Source organism: Giraffa tippelskirchi, chromosome 11, assembly GCF_054371585.1.
Source record: "Giraffa tippelskirchi isolate mGirTip1 chromosome 11, T2T-mGirTip1v1.2.pri, whole genome shotgun sequence".
NCBI lineage: Eukaryota > Metazoa > Chordata > Mammalia > Artiodactyla > Giraffidae > Giraffa > Giraffa tippelskirchi.
The window spans coordinates 26,987,059-27,008,024 of record NC_137285.1 but is presented as its reverse complement, the minus strand read 5'-3'; the positions used below and the strand labels follow the sequence as shown (position 1 = coordinate 27,008,024).

The following is a 20,966-nucleotide window of genomic DNA, read 5'->3' as shown; positions in this document are numbered from 1 at the left end:
TTGGCATTTTATAAACAGGAAAAATGCAATACTTCTTAAGGAGAGACAGGGGAATGGCTATTTATCAAAAACAGACCAGTGTTTATCTAACTTACTGCATTGTGAGACTCTCCTGGAATGATGATGAAAACAGAATCCAGCTTCCTCTCAAAGGAAGTAATTTATGTGGTGAGCACTCTGTGGACAGCTGGCCTCAAGTCCTAGTGGCTACGTCCTTCCTGGTGATGGTCCTCTGAATTTCTTGGACTAATGTCCTGAGAAAGAAAAGAGAGTTTTGATGAGGGAGAGGAGCAAGGAGTCTTTCAGCTCTCAAGAGAATCTACCCAGAGGCGCAAAATCTCCAAGCTGGATAGACTGGTATGGCTGAAGTCTAGAAATGCATGTTTGCCAAAAGAACACTGAACTAAGAGCCAGAAGACCCCCGAAGTCCCCCTATACACTCGTACATGGATACACACACGCACGGACACACACATAGACACATGCCCATGGACATACATACAAATGCATACACGGGCACACATAAATGCACACACAGACAAATACACACATGTACACATATGGATGCACACAAATGAACTGTGCTATGCTATGCTATGCTATGCTATGCTAAGTTGCTTCAGTCGTGTCCGACTCTGTGCGACCCCATAGACGGCAGCTCACCAGGCTCTGCCATCCCTAGGATTCTCCAGGCAAGAATACTGGAGTGGGTTGCCATTTCTTTCTCCAGTGCATGATGCACTAATGAACACATAAATGCACATACATGGACACACACAGGAGCACACACTCAAGTGCACACACAGAGACACACATGCATACATGTATACACACGTGCACATGCACACACACGCACGCACACCAAGAGCTCCCTGAAGCCCAAGGGTCCTCATTCATCTCTGTGTAGTGAGCGACCAACACAAACCAGCTCTTAACGAATGTTCCTGCATTTATTCACTGAACAAATATTTACTGAGCACCAAGCATCAAGCACTGGGGAGAAAGTGTGAAGTAGATAGAGCCTCCTGCCTTCTCGGCGCTCGGGGTCCAAAGCTGAGTCTTTACTCTCTTGAACCCCGGCAGCGTCGCCTATAAAACGAGGGTTTGAGGCTGTATTAGAGATTAACGTGGAGGCGGGGTCAGCCAGGTTTGCTCTTCCCTAAGATCTGAGGACGCCCAAGAGCCTGCGCCTCCCCCGTCCCCCGGGTGGGTTTTGCGGTTCTGCCTGGGTGTCCCTGGGTACCACGGACTCTCAAGCCGGGTGCACCAGTCCTTGGACTCAGATCTTCCCAGCCCTCTGCCCTGCAGAGAGGGAAGTGGAGGGAGGCAGGGGGTTGATTCAATTTGAGTGAGGGAAGGGTGAGACAAACCACCAAGGAGGCTTTGACCCTACTGTCTCCCCTCCTTCTCACAAAGACCCTCCCCCTCCCACCTACCCCTGCTCATCCACGCAGACTACACCGCTTTGACTAGACACTCACTCCCCAAGATCCTGCTTCCGCAGGTCAAGTTTGGGGAGGGGGCGTGTGGAGAGATTGTTCGCGCCCTCCGCCCCGCCGCACCCGCCGGGACGCCCTTGGTCTGGGTCCCCTGAACCCGAGGCCCCGCCCCGCTCCACCCGGTTGGGGCGCCGGGAGCGCGCGCCAGACCTTGCGCCCCACCGCGTGAGGTGGGGTGGGGCTGGTCCCTGAGGGGGCGGTCCCGGAGGGGCGGGCCTGCGGGGGCGGGCTCGGGGCCCCGCGTGCATGCTGATGAGCTGGGCGGCCGCGTCACTCCGCACCGGCGCCGTGGCTGCGGGGCGGGCAGGAGCCGCACGCCAGCCGAGCGCCTGCTGGCCCGCGCCTCCCTCGCTTCTCCCGGCCCCGAGCCCCTCCCCGCCGCCCCTGAGAGAGGGCCGCGCCCCTCTGAGGAGGATGCCGAATGCCCCCTGCGCCCACGGCCCCGGGCAGCCCCTGCGCGTGGGGAACCCGGGAGGCAGAGGGGCGCTCTGAGAGGGCGCGGGTGGTGCTGAAGGGACAGCTCCCGAGCGCGGGCGGCAGAGCGCCCAGCCCTCCCGCAGCATCCGCCTGCAGACCCTGCCTGCAGCTCCCTGCCCGCAGCCCCCCTCTTTCAGCACCCCCAGCTCGCAGCCCGCGGTGAATTGGGCTGGCTCATGGTCCCCGAAGCAGCGGGCCAGGCGGAGGCTCCTCTGGCCACCGGGCCCACGGGGATGCCCCGCGAGTGAGGCAGCCCCCAGCTTCCAACCGCGTTCATGGCGGTGGCCAGGAAGATCAAAACTTTGCTGACGGTCAACATCCTGGTGTTCGTGGGCATCATCCTCTTCTCCGTGTACTGCCGCCTGCAGGACCGCTCAGAGGGGTTGGTGCAGATCGTTCGCAGCGCTGACCGCCGGGTGCGCAGCCGGCACGCTAAGGTGGGCGCGCTGGCGGAGCGCGAAGCCATCCTGCAGCGCCTCGACCACCTGGAGGAGGTAGTCTACAACCAGCTGAATGGTGAGCTGAGCCAGCGCCCCACTCGGGACAAAGAGGCTGGGCAGAGTGGGTTGCAGAAGAATTGTTACTGGGCTTGGGACGCTGAACTGTGACCCTGGCGCTACAACCTGCGAGGACCCCAGGGACCTGGTGGCCAACCAGGGCTAGGATCGATTTCCTGTTACTTGGGGGTAGAAGGCAGATGGGAATACAGGCTCTGTGTAGCTGAGGGTGCTGGCCTGAATGACTACGCATACATTTATGTGCCCAGAGGACACTTGAGTACCCCAACCCACCAGTACACATGAAGGGACTCCACCTTGTTCCCTGAGGAAATGAGAGAATTTCTAGAGGTTGTAGGACCTGTGTTAAGAGCAGGCAGTGCCCGGATCCAAGAGCAAGGGAGTTTGCGTGGTGCTTTAGGAGCTGTGGGGCATCAGGGCTGAGCCCAAACTCACTCCCCTCTCTTGGGGAAGAAGTGGAGAGAGGCAGGATGGCTATGCTGCCCTTCAGAGGTGTTGTTTAGATGTTAGTGGAGAAAAGTGGGCTTCCCTGGTGGCTCAGACAGTAAAGAATCTGCCTGCAATGTAGGAGACCTGGGTTCGATCCCTGGGTCAGGAAGATCCTCTGGAGAAGGGAATGGCAACCCACTCCAGTTTTCTTGCCAGGAGAATTCCATGGACAGAGGAGCCTGGTGGGCTACAATCCACAGGGTTGCAAAGAGTTACGCCCCAACCACTGGAGCTGTTCAGTTCCCTATCCTGGGGATGCTCAGGGCTCAATCAACCAAGTGCCGTGGGCCGAGTATGAGGCTGTGAACCTGTGACTCATGGACAAATAGAGTCCAGGTCCTGGCAGGGGCTTGGCAGATATTAATTACCTAAATGGACCCTGGGCTGTGGTGCCTGGGAACCTGGAGTCCTTGGAAGCTTCTACAGGAAATGGCTCTTGGAGGTGGGCTCCTTGTTTCATCCCAAGCGGATGTGAGTCACCCTGAGGGTCAGCGTGGGAGTCAAGGAGGGTCAGGGCCAATGTGGAGCCAGGTGGTGGGGAAGGAGGAGTACTTTTCCACATTGGGTTGCAGCAGAGCAAAATAAAGCAATTGCTGCTCCCTGGGCTTACTCTGTGCCAGTGTGCAAGGAGGAAAGAGGAAAGTTTATGTTTACCCCATTAGTAGGCTTTCCCCTTCTGTCCTGTGCTATTCTGGTTTCTGCACCAGCAGCCTCTGGCAATGCTCTTTAGGAAGCGTCAGTAACAGGCTCCAGCAGCAGCTGTCTGGGAGCCAGCTTGCATAGACGGGGCCTGTTCCGCACATCACTCAGTCCAATGTGGAGGTCCTCTTGGGATTTCCTTCTGGATGCCCAGCCAGCCTTGGAGCAGTGGCTCTGAACCCGAGGCTTGGTGATGCCCGGGATATGGGAGCTGTCTGCAGCCATGCCTGCCCTCTCTGGGAAAGTAGTGCATCCTCTGACTTCCCAAGTGCCTTCTCACCACCCCTGAACTCCTGGGTTTTTGTCTGGAGGTAGTTCTGGTGGGCTGCTCAGCTTTTCTGATCTTCCCTATTCAGCTGAAACCACGAGGGGAGAAAAGTTTAGTTCAGCTGTCACTTGACCATTCCGGTGGTGATTCATCTTCAGAAAGGCGGTGTGCCCCGGTAATAGCACACAGCTTTATTGAAGTGTGTTTGCCAGGGTGTTATGGTCTGTTTTATGGGGAGAAGTGGAGGATTATATAAAAACATTGGCAGCACGTTGGGTTGTGTAACATCCTGACGGCCAGCTCAGCGCTGAGAGCCGTTCTCCCTCCTCCCCCATGTCAAGGTGAGAAGGAGCCGGAATTTTTGGAGGCAGAAAAAGCCAGGACCTTCAACCGACTTTCTGGACACTGATGGGAGATGACGAAGTGTTTTGGGAAAGGGGAGTGTCATTCCCAGGTCCACCCCAGACTCTCCCACTCCCTTATCCTAGCTTCTTCCTCCCCCCTCCTCCCTTCTCTCTTCCTACTCCTCTTCCCACCCCTTTCTCCTTTTAAAAATCTTTTCTCCCTCTTCCCTTCATCAAATCTCTTCCTCCTATCAATTTTGCTCCCTTCTCCTTTCTTTACTCACCCCTTACCCCACTGTTCTGTCTCTCTCCAATTTCTGTTCTTTCTCTCCCGCCAATCCCACTCTTTATCTTGCATCCCCATCTCAGACCACGTGCCTAGGATAGCGTCTTACCCAGGGGTCATTCAGTATTTGTTTCTGCGCATGAGTCCCAATCTAGCATTCAGCCCGTGTCAGTCCCTAAGGGGAGGACAGTGCAGGAATGGGGTTGACCTTTGTGCACAAGAAGCCCTTTGAGAACAGTGCTCACCCTTCTAACTGGCACAGATTCCTCTGTTAAAGGATTTTGAAGAACATCAAGGAGAGTGCTTCCCAGAGGAGGCAAGCCACAGCCCTTTACACTAGTGTCTGTTGTGTTTTAGATCCAAAAAATAGGATATGGATTCCTGGGAGCTTCTACTTGATACTAATTTAGCTGAGTTTAAAAAGGAGAGGGAGAAACTCCAATGAAATTGATTTATTGCTTATATTTCCTTTGCCTTGACTGCTTCCTAGAAACACTTCTGGCTTGAAGGAACTGATGGGGAGGAAAGATTGTCCCTGAGGAGCAGGGCCCAGAAGCAGAACATCCTCCCCAGCACCCCCCGCCCCCCACAACCTTTCTTTAGCTGGTCCAGTGCCCTTTACTTGAAATGTCTTGTTGACTCAGCAAAGACTTATTAATGGTGTGTGTAGATTCAAATTCACAGGACCTGGGGGAGGGGTGGATTTTCTTTAAGGAAATGCAGTGTAGTCAAATGCTGTATGTACATGAGAGTTTGCTTCTAAGTTTAGTGCTCAAGGCAAGAAAAAATGTTTATAGGCAAAAATCATCCTTCCAAATATCTTAAACTGCACATCAAGTACAGCATCCCTGGTTTCATGCCTACAACTGGCACCGTGAGTCTTATGAAGGTGGAATTGGAGAACCTCTAAGCTCAATGGGCTTCCCTGGTGGCTCAGGCAGTAAAGAGTCTGCTTGCAATACAGAAGGCCTGGATTCGATCCCTGGGTTGAGAAGATCCCTGGAAAAGGGAATGGTTACCCACTCCAGTATTCTTGCCTGGAGAATTCTATGGACAGTGGAGCCTGGTGGTCTATAGTCCGTGGGGTTGCAAAGAGTTGGACAGGACTGAACAACCAACTTTCAATTTCACTTTAAGCTCAGTGAGAAGGGAGAGGAAATCCCATTCAGTTGGTCATATGTTCAAGCCCTTCTGCCTTCTATGACCCCTTAGGAGCAGAGGCTGAATTGGAGTCGGGGATGGGAGGGGGAGATTTCCATTTGGGTTGATTGGCTGCTTTTTAAAATTCAGACACATGTGTGTTAATTCCCTCTAACTTGACCCTCTAACCAGCCCAAGTCCCTCACAATCAGAGGTCAAAGCCATGTGTCCATTGTACAGATGGAAAAGCTGAGGGCCAGTGAGATAGCAGGGCTTGCTCAAGGTTGTTTAGGAAGTTAGTTGTGGCAGCTGCTAGAAGCATCCTTGCTACAGAATGATCTACATTTCTGCACTTATCAAAAGTTCAAGTTAAAATAACAAAAGGTCCAGTTGTTGTCTATCGGGTGATGGCCTTGTACATCTCAGGTGCAGTCCACCTCCCACCAGCTCTGCCAACACCTTTTCCCCTCCATTGGGAAGAGATACTTGCTGGCCCTGCTCTCTCAAACTAAAGAAATTCACGTAAGACTGGTACCGGCTTTTGCCATAATTGTGCACCACACCTGTTCCATTGTTCATCTGAGGGTGGGAATTTTTGTGTTTTATTCACAGTTCTAATGCCAAGGGTCTTGGGTGGTACCTTGCACACAGTTCATGCTTCAGAAATATTTGTTGGATGAGAGAGTGAGTGGATCTTTCTCTAAACGATTGATTGTTTTTGTTTAGAATAAATTTATTTTAAAAGACATTTGCAAATCACCTCCGTACCCGTAAGCAGGAGGGGACTAAGCGAATGAATGTAACGAAAACAAAATCATGCTCTTTAATTCCAGAGTGACAGGGCTGTCAGCAGAGGCTCTGAGCCAGAAACCTGCCCTCTCTTTGTTAGAAGGGAGATTCTCAAGTGTGGGGGATATATTGGCATGAAACCAAGACTTTCTCCTTGAAGAAATCAGGGGATTGAGACAGCCTTTAAGAGGGGATAAGTCTCATGGCATAAGTCAATGTTATTTAACACTGTGTTCATTTTCTGCCAACAATCCTGTCCCACGTGCTGGTCCTCCCAGGATTCTGACTGCACACTTTGGGAAGCCCGGGTCTGTAGCAGAGTATTGCTTAAGGGGATGTGATGGGGGGTGAATTGGGTGGGAAGAGTGGGGAAGTGGCTGTCAGGTTGCTAAGGGGCACTTGTCCCTGAGGCTGCATCCACTGCAGGGGGCCCAGATCAGGAAGCTGAAATCCTAACAATAGTCTGAGCACCATGAGGGGCGTTTTTTTTTTTTTTTAAGTCTTTATTGAATTTGTTACAATATTGCTTCTGTTTTACCTTCTGCTTTTTTGGCCATGAGGCGTGGAGGAGGTTGTTTGACTCGAATCGCTTTTTCTGTTCTCCTCCATTGGATCTCAGTTCCCTGACCGGGGATCAAACCCACACCCCCTGCATTGGAAGGCAAAGTCTTCACTACTGAACTGACAGGGAAGTCCCCACCCTGAGTTTTAGTAATCAAAGAATTTTGGAGTTGAGACCAGAGGTGCCTGGGGAGAGGCGAGAAGGAGGAGGATGGAGAGAAGGCTAGGTGGTCACCCTGTGTTTGCCTTGGCCCCTCGGGCTGCAGGGGGAACAAACCCCTCTGTGTGGAACCATCTTTCCTGCACTGTGGTGCTTGCTTTGGCAGTGGGCAGGTGTCACAGCTGAGAAGCTGAATTTGGGGAGGTGTCCAAACAGTCCCCACCTGGAGTGGGAATTCAAATATCACATGAGAGCACAAGCCACTTGAGGACAGCAAGTGCCTCAAACCCTGGCATGAGGTGGATGCCCGATCAGTGCCCTTTAAGTGACCAAAGGATGAATGCCGCAGATAGGTGGAGCCTGCAGGAGAGCGGGGTGAGGAGGGGCAGGGTGGGTGTCTGAGAGGGGCCTGGAAGGTTCCTGGGGAGGGCAAGCGGCTGGCTGCCCCTCTGGACCACTCTTTACCTCTGTGGTATGCCTGTCCCAATCGGCCCACTCCCGAGAGCCCATGTACATAGAAGGTGCTACTTCTCAAGAGGGGTTTTCAAGCCCTTTTCTAGGCATGAGCAGCTCCATTTTGAAGACGCCTAAGATATTCCACTTGCAGGGCATGTGTGTTTCATCAGAAAGATTTCCCTAGTCATTGTGAATTTTAATTCCAGAAGTAGCTCCCTTCTGGTTCCTGGGCCCTTCCAGCTCAAGTTCATCAATCTCCTCCATCTTCCTCAAATCTGCTTTATGAGTTAAAACGTCCTGCATTGCTGATCCCAGCAGTCAAAGCCACCGTGGCTGGAGCAATAGTTGCCATTCGTTCAGGATTTAATCACGGGTCCTGGCAGGTCTTGCTTCAGAATGGCAGCAATTAATTGGTTGGCCATTTCCTCCCCCACCCCCTCCCCCGCTCCAGGTCATTAACTGGCTGGCCTCTCCCCCTGCATCTGTCTCACATCCTCCACTGTTGTTGATTTACTACAGAAAGTGAAAAAATAGTTGGTGCTCCCAACCAGAGCCCAGGCTTTTCCACAACCACGGCCAGTGGGGGGCTTTTGACACGAATGGCTTTTTCTGTTCTCCTCCATTGAAGCCGCCTGCAATTACATTTCACTCACCCTGAGAAGATTAACAGCATGTTGGTTTTGCTTTTTTCCCTTCTTTGCCTGTGCTCCTCTGCCTGCTGGTCTGGCTGTGACCCCATCCAACCACCAACCACCCAAGTCAGAACAGCCGAGGCCACTTCCGGTCACAGAGGTTAGTGCTGTGCAGTCCTGGGCCTTGGCATCTGGGGTAATGAGAGTCAGGGGTGCTTCACCCTGACATAAACACCCCTCACACAATTCCCTTGGAAGGAGCAGACCTCACTCTGGAGGGGCTGGCTCTATCCAGAGATTCTGCAGATCCAGCGGGGACCCCGCTTCTAGGAATAACTCAGGCCAACCGTGACCCCCCCACCTTGGGAGCCTGCTGGGGCTGAGTGATTGCATTTACAATTCAGCTCAGCAATTTGCATATTTCAAAGATTCGGCACTATTTTCTGAAAGGACAGTTTATCCTTCGTTGGCTGGTAACTCGACAAAAATAAGTCTCTATTCACTTCCATATCCCATGTCCCACTGAGGACATTCCGGCCTGGAATCCAGCTCTTGGAACAGTTCGGTCAGCTTTTCTGTTCTGCTCTCAAAAAGCACAGGTACCCTCGAAGGGAAGATAGCCAGGTGTCAAGGGAGGGATGGGGAGAGGCCGATTCATGGTGAGATGGGTCCTTGGAAACTGCTCTGCAGGCTGAAGCGCTCTCGTTCTCTGGAATGAAGGCAGTATCTCCTTTATCCTTATCATTGACTCCTCATGTGTTCCTGATGCTGAGTCAGGGTGCAGGAGTGAAGGAGATGCAGGTCCCTGCCTCTCAGGGCTGACGTCCTAGGAGGGAGGCAAGTGAGCAATGAGAAGTGTGAACAGGGCGACTCCAGACAGAAAGAAAGGCCACCAAGAGGAAGAGTGATGGAGAGTGGGGGGTGGGATGGGGTACCACTTTAGATGAGGTGTGGCTTGAATAGCATTTCCCCAGATTCATGTCCTCTGGGAACCTCAGAATGTAGCCCTGTTTGCAGGTGTACGTAGATGAGGTTGTACTGGAGTAGGGTGGGCTCTGATCCAGTGATTTATAAGGACAATGATGTCCTTCTGAGATGAAGAGGGACACAGACACAGAACATAGAAGGCAGACGCAGAGACTGGGGTGATGCGTCTACAAGCCAAGGACTCCTAGGATGCCAGCAACTCCGGAGGCTGGAATAGGCAGGAAGGACCCTTTCCTGGAGCCTCCAGAGGGAATATAACCATGATGCCCTGAGTTCTGATCACCAGAGGACCGCAGTGGCCATGTGTGCTGGGATACTGACACCAAGGGTGGGTGGGGAGCTCCTCTATGATGATTGAACTCAGATGTGAGTGAGCTGCGAGGGGATTGGGGAAGGGCATCTGGGCAGGGGCCATCCCCACGTGAGTGGTGCTGTGCTTAATCGCTCAGTCTGACTCTTTGCGACCTCATGGACTGTAGCCCACCAGGCTCCTCTGTCCATGGGGATTCTCCAGGCAAGGGTACTGGAGTGGGTTGCCATGCCCTCCTCCAGGGGATCTTCCCAACCTATGTGAGTGGAGGGCACTATGAAGGAGGAGAGTGGTGTGTGGCTCTCAGGGAGGACATGGGACTGTGCTCTTAGGAAGGTGTGCTCATACACCATAAATGTCCTGCGTGCCAGGAACGCTTGGACTTCATCTGCGACCATGGAAGTCGGTGCCTCTGTCTAGCTGGTTGGATTTTTAAAGCACATTTGTGGGGGACCAAAATGAGACCCACAGCAGTGACAACACACAATCTCTCCAGCCACCCAAGGGACGAGACGGTCTTGATTCTGTGCCTGCTCAGCCTGTGGCCTGCCTTGGGGTCCCTAGTCAGGGCTTCTCAACATATTGCTGTTGACATCTGGGCCAGGTAATCTTTGCACATGGTGGTAGGGTGCTGGTAAGCTGTTGAGCAGCATCTCTGGCCTCCACCTACTAGATACCAGTAGTCCTCTCCGCTCCCACCTCCAGCTGCGGCACAAGAGATGTCCACACATTGTCAAGTGTCCCCTGGGGGCAAGAAAACACCTGTGGAGATCCCTGCCTTCTGTCTAGAGCATAGGGGTTGACTGACTGGGTTCACACCCTGCTCTACCTCTCAGGCAAGTCAGTCACCCTCCTCCAGTCTCAGTTTCCTCATCTGTAAAGTGGGGATGATGGAAACACCAACCTCAGCAGAACCTTGTAGAGGCAAAAAGAATTGGCGTGAGTGAAGGGGGTCATCCCTGTGTCTAGTGCGATGGCTAAGCCCACATTGCTGAAAGCTCAGGATCCTGCTGGCACAGGGAGGTTGCCATCCTGAGGACTGTCCCCGTCCATCCTCTGTTGACCTTGCTGACTGTACCAAGACAGTCTCAATTCAATGGCAACATGCCTCTTGCATGCTCTGAACTTGCCTATCTACATTTAGAGCCACCCCCAGGCTCAGCATCCTTGGCTGGCTGTGTATCCAGCTAGACTTTAATAGCCAAATGCTGCTTCATTTTCTATTGATTAACATCTTGGGCAAAGGATACAGGTATCCTATCTTGCGTATCAATACATCACTTATTTAAGAAGCAAATTCACTTAATTCAAAAGTGCATCAGCTTAAAGGAAGCTATTAAGTAACATGAATTGAGTGGTCTACAGAGATTTGGATACTGCAGGAAGGCTGGAGGAAAGACCAATATGGGGCTGCTGTCATGGATGACCCTCAAGGCTCTGGGCTATAGCACCTGGTCTTGGAAAGTGGCCTCCCCTGGGGTCATGGATTGATGGCCTCAGAACTGATGAAGGGAGATGGTAGACTCTGAGTCCATGCTCTTTCCAAGGTTTTCCAAAGCTCCGAGTCTGATAAAACATAAATAAAAATAAAATAACCCACTTGTGCAGATGTGGCCCTGACTCCTGTGTCCTGAGAAGGAGGCAACAGCATTGACCACACCCCTATGCCACTCCCCAGCACCCCCCACCCTGCCTCACTTCATGGGGGTGGTCCACCTTGGCGGGAAGTCCTGCAATACATGTCTGGCCTGGCTCGAGGCAGGGACCTTCAACCTTCTGGTCCTGCAGAGAGGGGCTCTGCTCAGAAGCCTCAGCTCTTGGGTTTTATTTTTAAGTAAATGAGCCCAAGTACAATGGCTCTTTAAAATGCCACCCCAGGCCTGGCAGTGTGCCAGAGAAATAAGATCTACAGATGCCCAGCCTGTGATGCATCCTGGCCCCGAGAGCCGCTCCAGTAGCCTCCTGGCTGGCCCAGAGTAAACCGCTTCCTCCTCCCTGAGTTTTCCGCCCTGTACCAGCCCTGGTTGACTTCAAGGCTAGAGGGGCAGAGTGTGCCCAGAGCCAGACACAAGGCTGGTACAGGGGGGACAATGGCTGGGACAAGGGGAGGTCCTGATTGTCCCAATTTTGTGTGGGCTGACTTGCCAGACGGGACCTCCTGGAGGTTGAGAGGCTCAGACCACAGCTGGTTCACGAACTTCTAAGTATATTTCTTAAAAAATGGAAGAAATTTCAGTAGGAAGTTACCAAAATAGTCATATATTTTAGACATTTGTATGTAACGAGTTAATGCTTTTGACACTGGAGCGCAATGTAGTTGTGCTGTTCACAGGAAGATCATGGAATTTGTAGAAACACTGGTTCTTGCAGACGTCATGATCCGAGAATGCAGCATGTTTGAAGGTGTGTGATGAAAGCCTTCTTCTCAGACTCCTGCAGGTCAAAGGCTGACATGGGTCTCCTGGGGAGGGTGCCCTGTGAAGGCTCCAAGAGAAGCCTTTTCCTGCCTGTTTGCTTGTCTTTCCTGGGAGTTCAGCACCCATATCCTGCACCCACATCCGGCCTCCATCTCCGAATCCAGCAGCGTTTTGCCTCTTTGTGCCATTCTCCCAAAGTCACATCCCAGCCCCCACTCTCCTCTTCACCTCCCTCTTCCACCTTTAAGGGTCCTTATGATCATAGGGGCCCACCGGATAATCCAGCTCAAACTCAGCTGATGAACACCTTCAATTCTCTCTGCCATGTAACCTAACATATTCCCAGGTTCTGGGGGCTGGGATGTTAACACCTTTAGGGTCCGTGATTCTGCCAATCACAGTGAGCAAACTGAACAGACTACTGAACATGTATACATGGTAGGGGGCAAAATAAGGCAGGAGGATAAAGTGTCAGGGGAGAGGCACTGGCATGTCCATGAGGTGTCTGGAGAAGGCCTCAGGAAGGGAATGACTTTTAAGTGAAGTCTGAAAGTAAGGGAGGGGATGTGACCTGCAGAGATCTGAAGGAGGGAGCTCCAGGCCCAGCAAGTGCAAGAGTCCTGAGGCACAGTGTGTGCTGGAGGGTTGGCTAGAATGCTGGTCGGGGAGTCCGTGCTGGAGACTCACACTGGGAGCTGTATGAGTCTGCTCCAGCTGCTGTAACAAACACGGAGGGCTTAAACCACAGAAATCTGTTGTCTCACAATTCTGAAGGCTGGAAAACCAAGATCAAGGTGCTGGCATGGCTGGTTTCTGATGAGGCCTCCCTCCTGGCTTGCGGACGGCTTCTTCTGTGTGCATGGCTTCTTCTGGTGTCTCTCCCTCTGTAAGGCCACAGTCCTATTGGATCAGGGGCCCCTAGTGACCTTATTTAATCTTTGTTACCCCCTAAGGCCCCTCTCCTTCCAAGGAGTAAGCGTCTTTTAATTTCATGGCTGCAGTCACCATCAGCAGTGATTCTGGAGCCCAAAAAAGTAAACTCTGACACTGTTTCCACTGTTTCCCCATCTATTTCCCATGGAGTGATGGGACCAGATGCCATGATCTTAGTTTTCTGAACGTTAAGCTTTAAGCCAACTTTTTCACTCTCCTCCTTCACCTTCATCAAGAGGCTCTTTAGTTCTTCTTCACTTTCTGCCATAAGGGTGGTGTCATCTGCATATCTGAGGTTATTGATATTTCTCCTGGCAATCTTGATTCCAGCTTGTGTTTCTTCTAGCCCAGCGTTTCTCATGATGTACTCTGCATATAAGTTAAATAAGCAGGGTGACAATATACAGCCTTGACGTACTCCTTTTCCTATTTGGAACCAGTCTGTTGTTCCATGTCCAGTTCTAACTGTTGCTTCCTGACCTGCGTACAGTGGTCATGTATGGATGTGAGAGTTGGACGGTGGAGAAAGCTGAGCGCCACAGAATTGATGCTTTTGAACTGTGGTGCTGGAGAAGACTCTTGAGAGTCCCTTGGACTGCAAGGAGATCCAATCAATCCATCCTAAAAGAGATCAATCCTGGGTGTTCATTGGAAGGTCTGATGTTGAAGCTGAAGCTCCAATACTTTGGCCACCTCATGCGAAGGGTTGACTCATTGGAAAAGACCCTAATGCTGGGTAGGGTTGGGGGCGGGAGGAGAAGGGGACGACAGAGGATGAGATGGTTGGATGGCATCACCGACTCGATGAACATGGGTTTGGGTAGACTCCGGGAGTTGGTGATGGACAGAGAGGCCTGGCGTGCTGCAGTTCATGGGGTCGCAGAGAGTCGGACACGACTGAGCGACTGAACTGAACTGAACTGAAGGCCCCTCTCCAGATACAGTCACATTGAAGTTAGGTCTTTAACATACAACTTTTAAAAAAAAGCATTTATGTATTTGGCTGCATGGGGTCTTAGTTGTGGCACGCAGGATCTTTTGTTGCAGCTCACAGATTCTCTCTAGTTGTGGCACATGGGCTCCAGAGCGCACAGGCTCAGTAGTTGTGCAATGCAGGCTTAGTTGATCCTTGATGTGTGGGATCTTAGTTTCCTGACCAAGGATCAAACTCATGTCCCCTGCATTGCAAGGTGGTTTCTTAACCACTGGACCACCAGGGAAGTCCCCTCAACACACAGCTTTTAAGGGGACATAGTTGAGCCCATAGCAGGAGTTACCCACATGCAGATGCTATCGAAACCCACACAGCCTTATGATCTCACACAGACCAGGGAGTGAGTACAGGGGAAGAGATAGGTTGGCTGAGCTGGGATACTCTGCCAAGAGATGAGGAGTAGCCAGAAGGGAGGTGAGGCAGACCAGTGTCTGATCCCTGGAGTCAAGGGGACCAGCACTGCTGAGTGCTTTGATGGGTCACACTCCACGAACACTGAGGGCTGGGTCGGGGTGACCTGGACAGTCAGCTTAGATGTGGGTTGAGGGTGAAGTTGGAAGCGGCAGACATGGGGCCTTTCTGTAAAGCACTGTGCTGTGGATGTTGGGGCTGGATGACTGTTGGAGGTGGGACCCCCCCACAATGTGGGACATGAAGCAGTAGCAGTGCCTCCACCTCCACTCACTAAAGGCTAGTAGCACCTCCTCCCAGTTGTGACAATCTCAAACATCTCCTAGTACTATCAAATGTCCCCTGGGGGCATCCCTTACCCCAACTGAGAACCAGTCCTGTGAAGGAGGATGAGATGAGGGTTGGTCCTGGAGAGGGAAGTGGGGCTGACAGAGGGCATTATTTCTAAGACAGGAATTAGGTGAGAGGGAAGGATGGGGTGCTGGAGCCCATCCTGGAGCCCGTGAGAGGGTGGCACCCCAGCTCAGGAGCTGCGGCCTGGCCAGCACCTTGGACAGCTCCTTCTGCTCCAGAAGGCAGGCTTCTGGGGTAGGGGGACAGTTGGTGAGCTGGGGGTGAGGGGGGGTGGTGGTGGAAGCTGGGGTGTTCTCTTTTTTTCTATTTTCTCAGAGAGGCAGCAAATAAAGTTATCAGCTGAGGGTTCGGTTCTTGGGTCTGGAAGATCCCCTGGAGAAAGTCATGGCAACCCACTCCAGTATTCTTGCCTGGAGAATCCCAAGGACAGGGGAGCCTGGAGGACTACAGTACATAGGGTCGCAAAGAGTCGGACAGGACTGAAGTGACTTAGCACACACATACTATAAATGGGTTTTTAAAAAGAAAGTATATGTCTGGTTATGTATTATCTACATCCTATTTCAGAATAAGGGCCACTACAGATGTGTGTTGTGAATAGGGACACTGAGTTGGTGGGGCTGAGAACCCCTGGTCTGTAAGGTGGAACTCCCTCACAGGGCAGGTAAGAGCCTGGGAGAGGCTGCTAAAGGCCTGGGGACCTGCAAGGGCCTGGGCAGAGAGGGGCCTTGTCACCTCCCAGCCGCGAGGGGAGCTGATTTCCTCCCCCCGTTCCCCTCAAGGGTGGTTCATCCCCAGGCCTTTTCTGGGGAGTATGGGGAAAATTTAGGAAAGATCCATCTGGCTCCAAGGGTGAGTGGGCACTAGCTGTACCTCCTCTGGGATTCTCATCTTGGACACCCCTTCCTCTCTGGCACTGTCACCCCCACCATCCTTTGCCTCCACCCTGAAGATGTTGCCACCTCTTGGAGAGCATTCTTGGGTGAAGGGCTGGTCTCCTTCCCAAGCCCTGAAACCCTCTTCCCAGGCTTCACATTTCTGGGGGAGACCACAGGACAGAGGTTGCTCACAGTTCCAGTGTCGAGTCCTAGCCATAGGTTGGCATCGTTCTGAGATGCTTCACGCTCACCTGATGGTAACAGTAACCAAGGTGGACGCACCATACTATGGGTTCAAGGTCTGTGACCATGTTTGGTATTCATAGCAGCCTGTGCAGGAGATAATATCTCTCTGTCTTCAATTTGCTGATGAGACCATGGCCAACAAGGTCAGCCCCCACTGGCAGCAGTGGGACTGGGACCCAGACACACTGGTGCCAGGGTCCCTGCCTTGTACCGCCTCCCTGACGATGAGCTGGGAAGACATCAACTTAGCGAGCTCGGTGGTGAGGACTGATACTTCCTGCTCAAGCAAAAAGGACTATTTTTACTTTTAACAGAATAGTTCAGTCAAATTGGTTCTATGTGCAGGCTCCATCTGAAACCCAGCAAGCTTCAATTTTATTCCAGAGAAAGACAATAACAGAAAGTGCCTGGGACTATTTTCACACTATTTGAACATATTGTGGAAAATGTGTTAATATTCTGTGTGCTTGAGCACTTTGCAGTGGACACAGGGAAGCAAATAAGCTTATATCTTCCTTGATGGGGGCAGAGCCTTGCAGCTGCAATGTGACTGTGGAGTCAAAACACCCAGGTGAGCAGCCCTGCTCCCTGCAGCCTCATGCAGGTTCCTTTGCAGGCTTGCTCCTCAGTTTCTTCACCTGTAAAATGGGATGAAATAGTAATTATCTCTGGCTTTATTGTGAGAAGTAAGTGGAGGAAGCATGTAAGCTCGTGGAGGTAATGCCTGGCATGTGTTTCTGGCTCAGATGCCATGGCTCAGCACCAGCTCTGGTTTCTGCTTGTCCACAGTTTCTCTATCCTCCCCTCACCCAACTCCACCAGCCCTGTGGTTCTCTTTCTGATGCAGCCCCACCCCTGCAGAAAAACACAAGGCCCCAAGATGTCTACGGGAAGTTGAAGAGGGGGGATCAGGGGGTTGGCTTAATCCAATTAACACTTTATTCACAGAACATGGTCTGTTGTGCAGAGCACAGGAGGGTGTGCCCAAAGCTCGGAGGTTGGGTGCCTTCCTCTGAGAATTTACAGTGAGGTAGGAAAGAGGCAGCCAACTGGCATTCTCTGTCCTCTAAGGCCTTGAGTATCAGCGACAAAAGGGAGCACTGTGTTGATGGGTTGTGTTGAAGGTCAGGAGGGCTTCATGGAAGAAGAGGAGTTTGGAGCTGCACACTGGACTTGGATGGACCTGGGTCCAAACCCCAACTGGATGACCATGTCAGGCCAGTTCTCCTTACTGAGCTGTGCTTTTCCCATCTGTGGAATGGGAAACATGATCACCCTTCCATTATAGGATTTTGAGGAAATTAGACAAGATGATGCATGTGAAAGTGCCTGACACATAGGAATTCCTCAGAAATGTCAGCAAAGACGGAAGGAAAAGAATTGAAATGGTGCAGAGTTTGAACAGATGGGGTAGCATGATGCCTGATACATAACATTTTCCCAATAAATATTTGTTCCTGGGATGGGTGGGTGAATTTATGGATGGGTGGAGGGAAGGAGGAAGGAAGGATGCTTGAATGGATGAGTGGGGAGGTGGATGGATGATGGATGATGGACAGGTGGATCTTCACGAACCCACTTGACAGCGGGCCTATGACTCTTACATCTTGTTGGGAGTGTCTAGGATGCTAAATGTGGATGGGAGAGACCCAAACAATAGAGAAATGCAAACACTGTCTCCAGGACAGAGTTCGTGGGCAATGGAGAGCACACCTTAGCTGTGCAGTCGGCTCAGATCTGAGGGGACAAGTGTGGCTGATACACATTCAGGGAAGACTTTGACTTGAGACTTCCTAGTTGATGCTGGAGCAGATAAAGGCTCTGTGGGTTGTTGGGATGGAGTGAGTGTATTTTCCATGAGAGAAGGATGTGAATTTGGGGAGCTGGGGTGAAATGCAATGGACTGAATGTCTGTGTCCCCCAAATTCTTATGTTGGAGCCCTAACCCCGTGGGGCCTCTGGGATGTGATTAGGGTTAGGTGAGGTCATGAGGGCAGCCCCCGTGATGGGATCACTGGCCTCCTGGGAAGAGGAGGATGGGAATCTCATGCTCTGTGCATGCACACACCAAGGAAGGACCCTGAGGACGCAGCAGGAAGGCCTCCCTCTGCAAGCCAAGGAGAGGGTTCTCATCAGGAACCAAACTGCTGCCTTGGTCTAGACTTCTTGCCTCCAGAGCCATGAGAAAGAAATGTCTGCTATTTGGCCCCCTGTCAGTGGTACTTGTTATGTAGCCTAAGGTGACTGAGCTGGGGGGCCATGCTGGGAGGGGGGCACTCTGCCTTTTCGAGGTCAACATAAGCTCTCATGCTTATTCATCATTCTGTGTCTGGAAGGTCACTGTCTCTAGGACAGAGCTCGGGGGCAGTAATCTCGGTTCCCATTTTGTTTCCTTCCCTCAGGGGCCTGCGGTGGCCCATTCATTCATGCATTCATTCCTTCCTTCATTCATAAGCACCTACCATGCACAAGGTTCTGGGGCTCGGGCCTGAGCATGGCAGGCAGCCCCTGCCCTGGAGGGCAGCAAGCAGGCCAGGGCGAGGCAGGGCACTGTCCCCAGTGGGGCTGGGGGCACTGAGTCAGCCTCCCTCTCTGGGCCACCCAGGCTCTCGGCTCCCTAAGGACACAAGTGTGGCCTCCGAGGTCTCCTCCTGCCTGTGATCCCCAGAGCTGGGCTGGCCCAGGGGACAAGCGTTTCCTGGGAGACTCTGCCATCAGGACTGGAGTCTGATGCCATGGTCATGGGGGTGGTCAGGCCCTGGCCACCCTGACGGTCTCGGGAGGCTTTACTCAGAGCCAGGTCACCTTGAAGTGACAGGACACCCAAACATCCCCCATTCCTGCTCCCCAGTAGCAACCAGACCCAAATTCGGGGACATATTCCTGCACAGAGCTGACAGAGGGACGTTCTATGGCCCCACGTGCTTAACAAAGTAAAAGAGCCAGGAAATCCATTTTGCCAGATATTTCCAGTCATTCCTTATCTCCCTTGCTTTGGTCCCATAAATATTCATATTAGTTGAACACAAGTACTATGTGTGAAGATTTATCAAATACTATATTAGTCTCAGTGAGAATATATTTTACAGGTACTGCCGTGTCCTGCGAAATCTTCATGACTTCATAGTTTCAGAAGGGCAGTCAGTCTTCCCGCTATTGACAATATGTTATTGGTTTGTGTCCTCAGGGAATCTTAAAAGACCTGTCTGTAATGAAATTACCCGTTGTGTTTGGAGAGAGTGGATAAAACGGAAGCTGGGAGGGACGTTATCTTCAAAGGCAAACCAGGGGCTCTTGCTTTTATCTCCACTTTGTAATCATTAAAATTAATAGCCAAGCACGTAAAATCGGCCTAAATTCTCACTGGGGAAGAGAGAGGGAAGCTGGGGCGGTGGGATGTTTGGCTTACCATCGTTGCCACCCCTCAACCCCCAAACCCATGCTCCATGAAGTCGCTGGTCAAGGTCACGGGCATGTGGAGGACTGTCAGGAGACTGGTGGGTGATGAGTGGGTCATGGGGGGTAGGGTGTGTTTCTCCACTGCAGGCCGTGGAGTCCCACTTTCTGGGTGATGCTAGTAGAGGAGACTGATGGCGTCTTTGTTTTGTTCTGGCTGCACTGGGTCTTTGCAACGCGTGGGCTTCTCTAGCTGTTGTGTGTAGGTTTAGTCACCCCACGGCATGGGGGATCTTAGTTCCCCAACCAGGGATTTAATCTGCATCCCCTGCAGAGGAAAGTTGATTCTTAACCGCTGGACCACCAGGGAAATCCCCTGAGCGTCCCAGTATGTTTGCTGTGTGCTGATCACCTTCAGAAAACATGGATTTATGGTCTCATTGGAGGCCTGGAATGGCAAGTTTTGCATCTCCTCCTCCAGGTTCATTGGGGGTGGGGGGCTGGGAGGAGGAAGCTCTACTGAAGTAGGGCCCCTCCCTCCCACATCTGTTCAAGGCCTGTGGGTCCCCAGGCCTCCCAGAGGCTATGTGCCCCTCACAGGGGTCCATCTGGCCCTCTGACTTCCTCACCTCTGCGTCCCTAAGTTCCCAGTGTTCAGAGCATCCTCAGGGAAAAAAGCAAGTCCTGGACTCAGTCATCTCTCAGATCCCTTCTGTTCTTCAGGTTTGTCCTAGTAATTTCTTCCCATTTTGTCAGATACTTACTGCTTTTTCACAATTGATGTTGCTACTTTGTTTTAAATATAACATTCTTAGGTGGTTTTAGGGGGCAAGTTGGCCTGACTGGCCTGGCCTGTCCCTATGGGTCCCCTACGGATGGAGTCCCCTTTATCTGGGCTGCTGGCCACCGTGTGTCCCCAGGGGTGTCCTGCCTGACCTTCTGGTGAGGACAGCCTCTGACTTCCTGAAGGTGTCTCCATCCTACCTCTTCCTCTCAGATTATCTTGTGACCGGCAGCCTCTCCATTTGGGCGGCTTCCTCTCTCGGAATATTGGCTTAGGTCGCCGTGACAGATGGAAATCAGTGACTCAAAGGCAAGCTGGAAGCTTGAAAGCCACGCTTCCTTCCAAGTTGAAAAATCACAGCCGCCCACATAGCCCAGGTTTCTGTGCTGGAAGGAGTGGGTTGGCCAAGTGTGAAATGACTTTGCTGGGGGAGAGGAAGTTTGGAGGGGCTCCTCTGGAGCTGGTGGCTTCGTCTGCATACCTGGAAGGCTCTTGGCCCGGGATGGGCAGCCAAGTCTTTCTTGGGTGGGAGTCCACTGGGGAAGGTGGCCTGGTCTTCCTTGTTGTGGTGTCCTCTCACTCCTAACACGGACCCCCTTACTTCTCTGGGTGGAGAATTCAGAGTCCTGACAAAACCCTGATTGATGTGAGATAACTGCACTATGCTTTGTTTTCCTTAGGGAACGTGAAATCCAGAGGATGGTGGACATTCTCAAGAGCCCAATCTCATTTAAGTTCCAGCCCCCACCTTCCTCTTGTGTGACAGTCCACCTCATGGTCACACAATGGTTGCTTGGACCCCAGGCATTGAGTCCTCATTCCAAGTAGGAGAAAGGGGGAAAGAATGTAGATAAAAGGCAAAAAACAAAAACAACCCCACATATACTAACTGAGTCTGTGCCTTTTAGATGCGTTTCCCAGAAATTCCACCCAGAAAA

General features: G+C 52.0%; 1 protein-coding gene across 1 annotated transcript in view; it reads left to right on the top strand.

The window, feature by feature from the left end:
* The first annotated feature begins 1,795 nt into the window (after window positions 1-1,795).
* The window catches only part of GALNT9 (polypeptide N-acetylgalactosaminyltransferase 9), a 114,150-nt gene continuing 94,979 nt past the window's right edge, over window positions 1,796-20,966 (top strand). Inside the window, exon 1 of the mRNA XM_081541769.1 lies at window positions 1,796-2,492. Within this exon, the coding sequence (XP_081397895.1) occupies window positions 2,252-2,492 (241 nt within the window). The 5' untranslated portion in view covers window positions 1,796-2,251. The remainder of the gene's footprint in view (window positions 2,493-20,966) is intronic.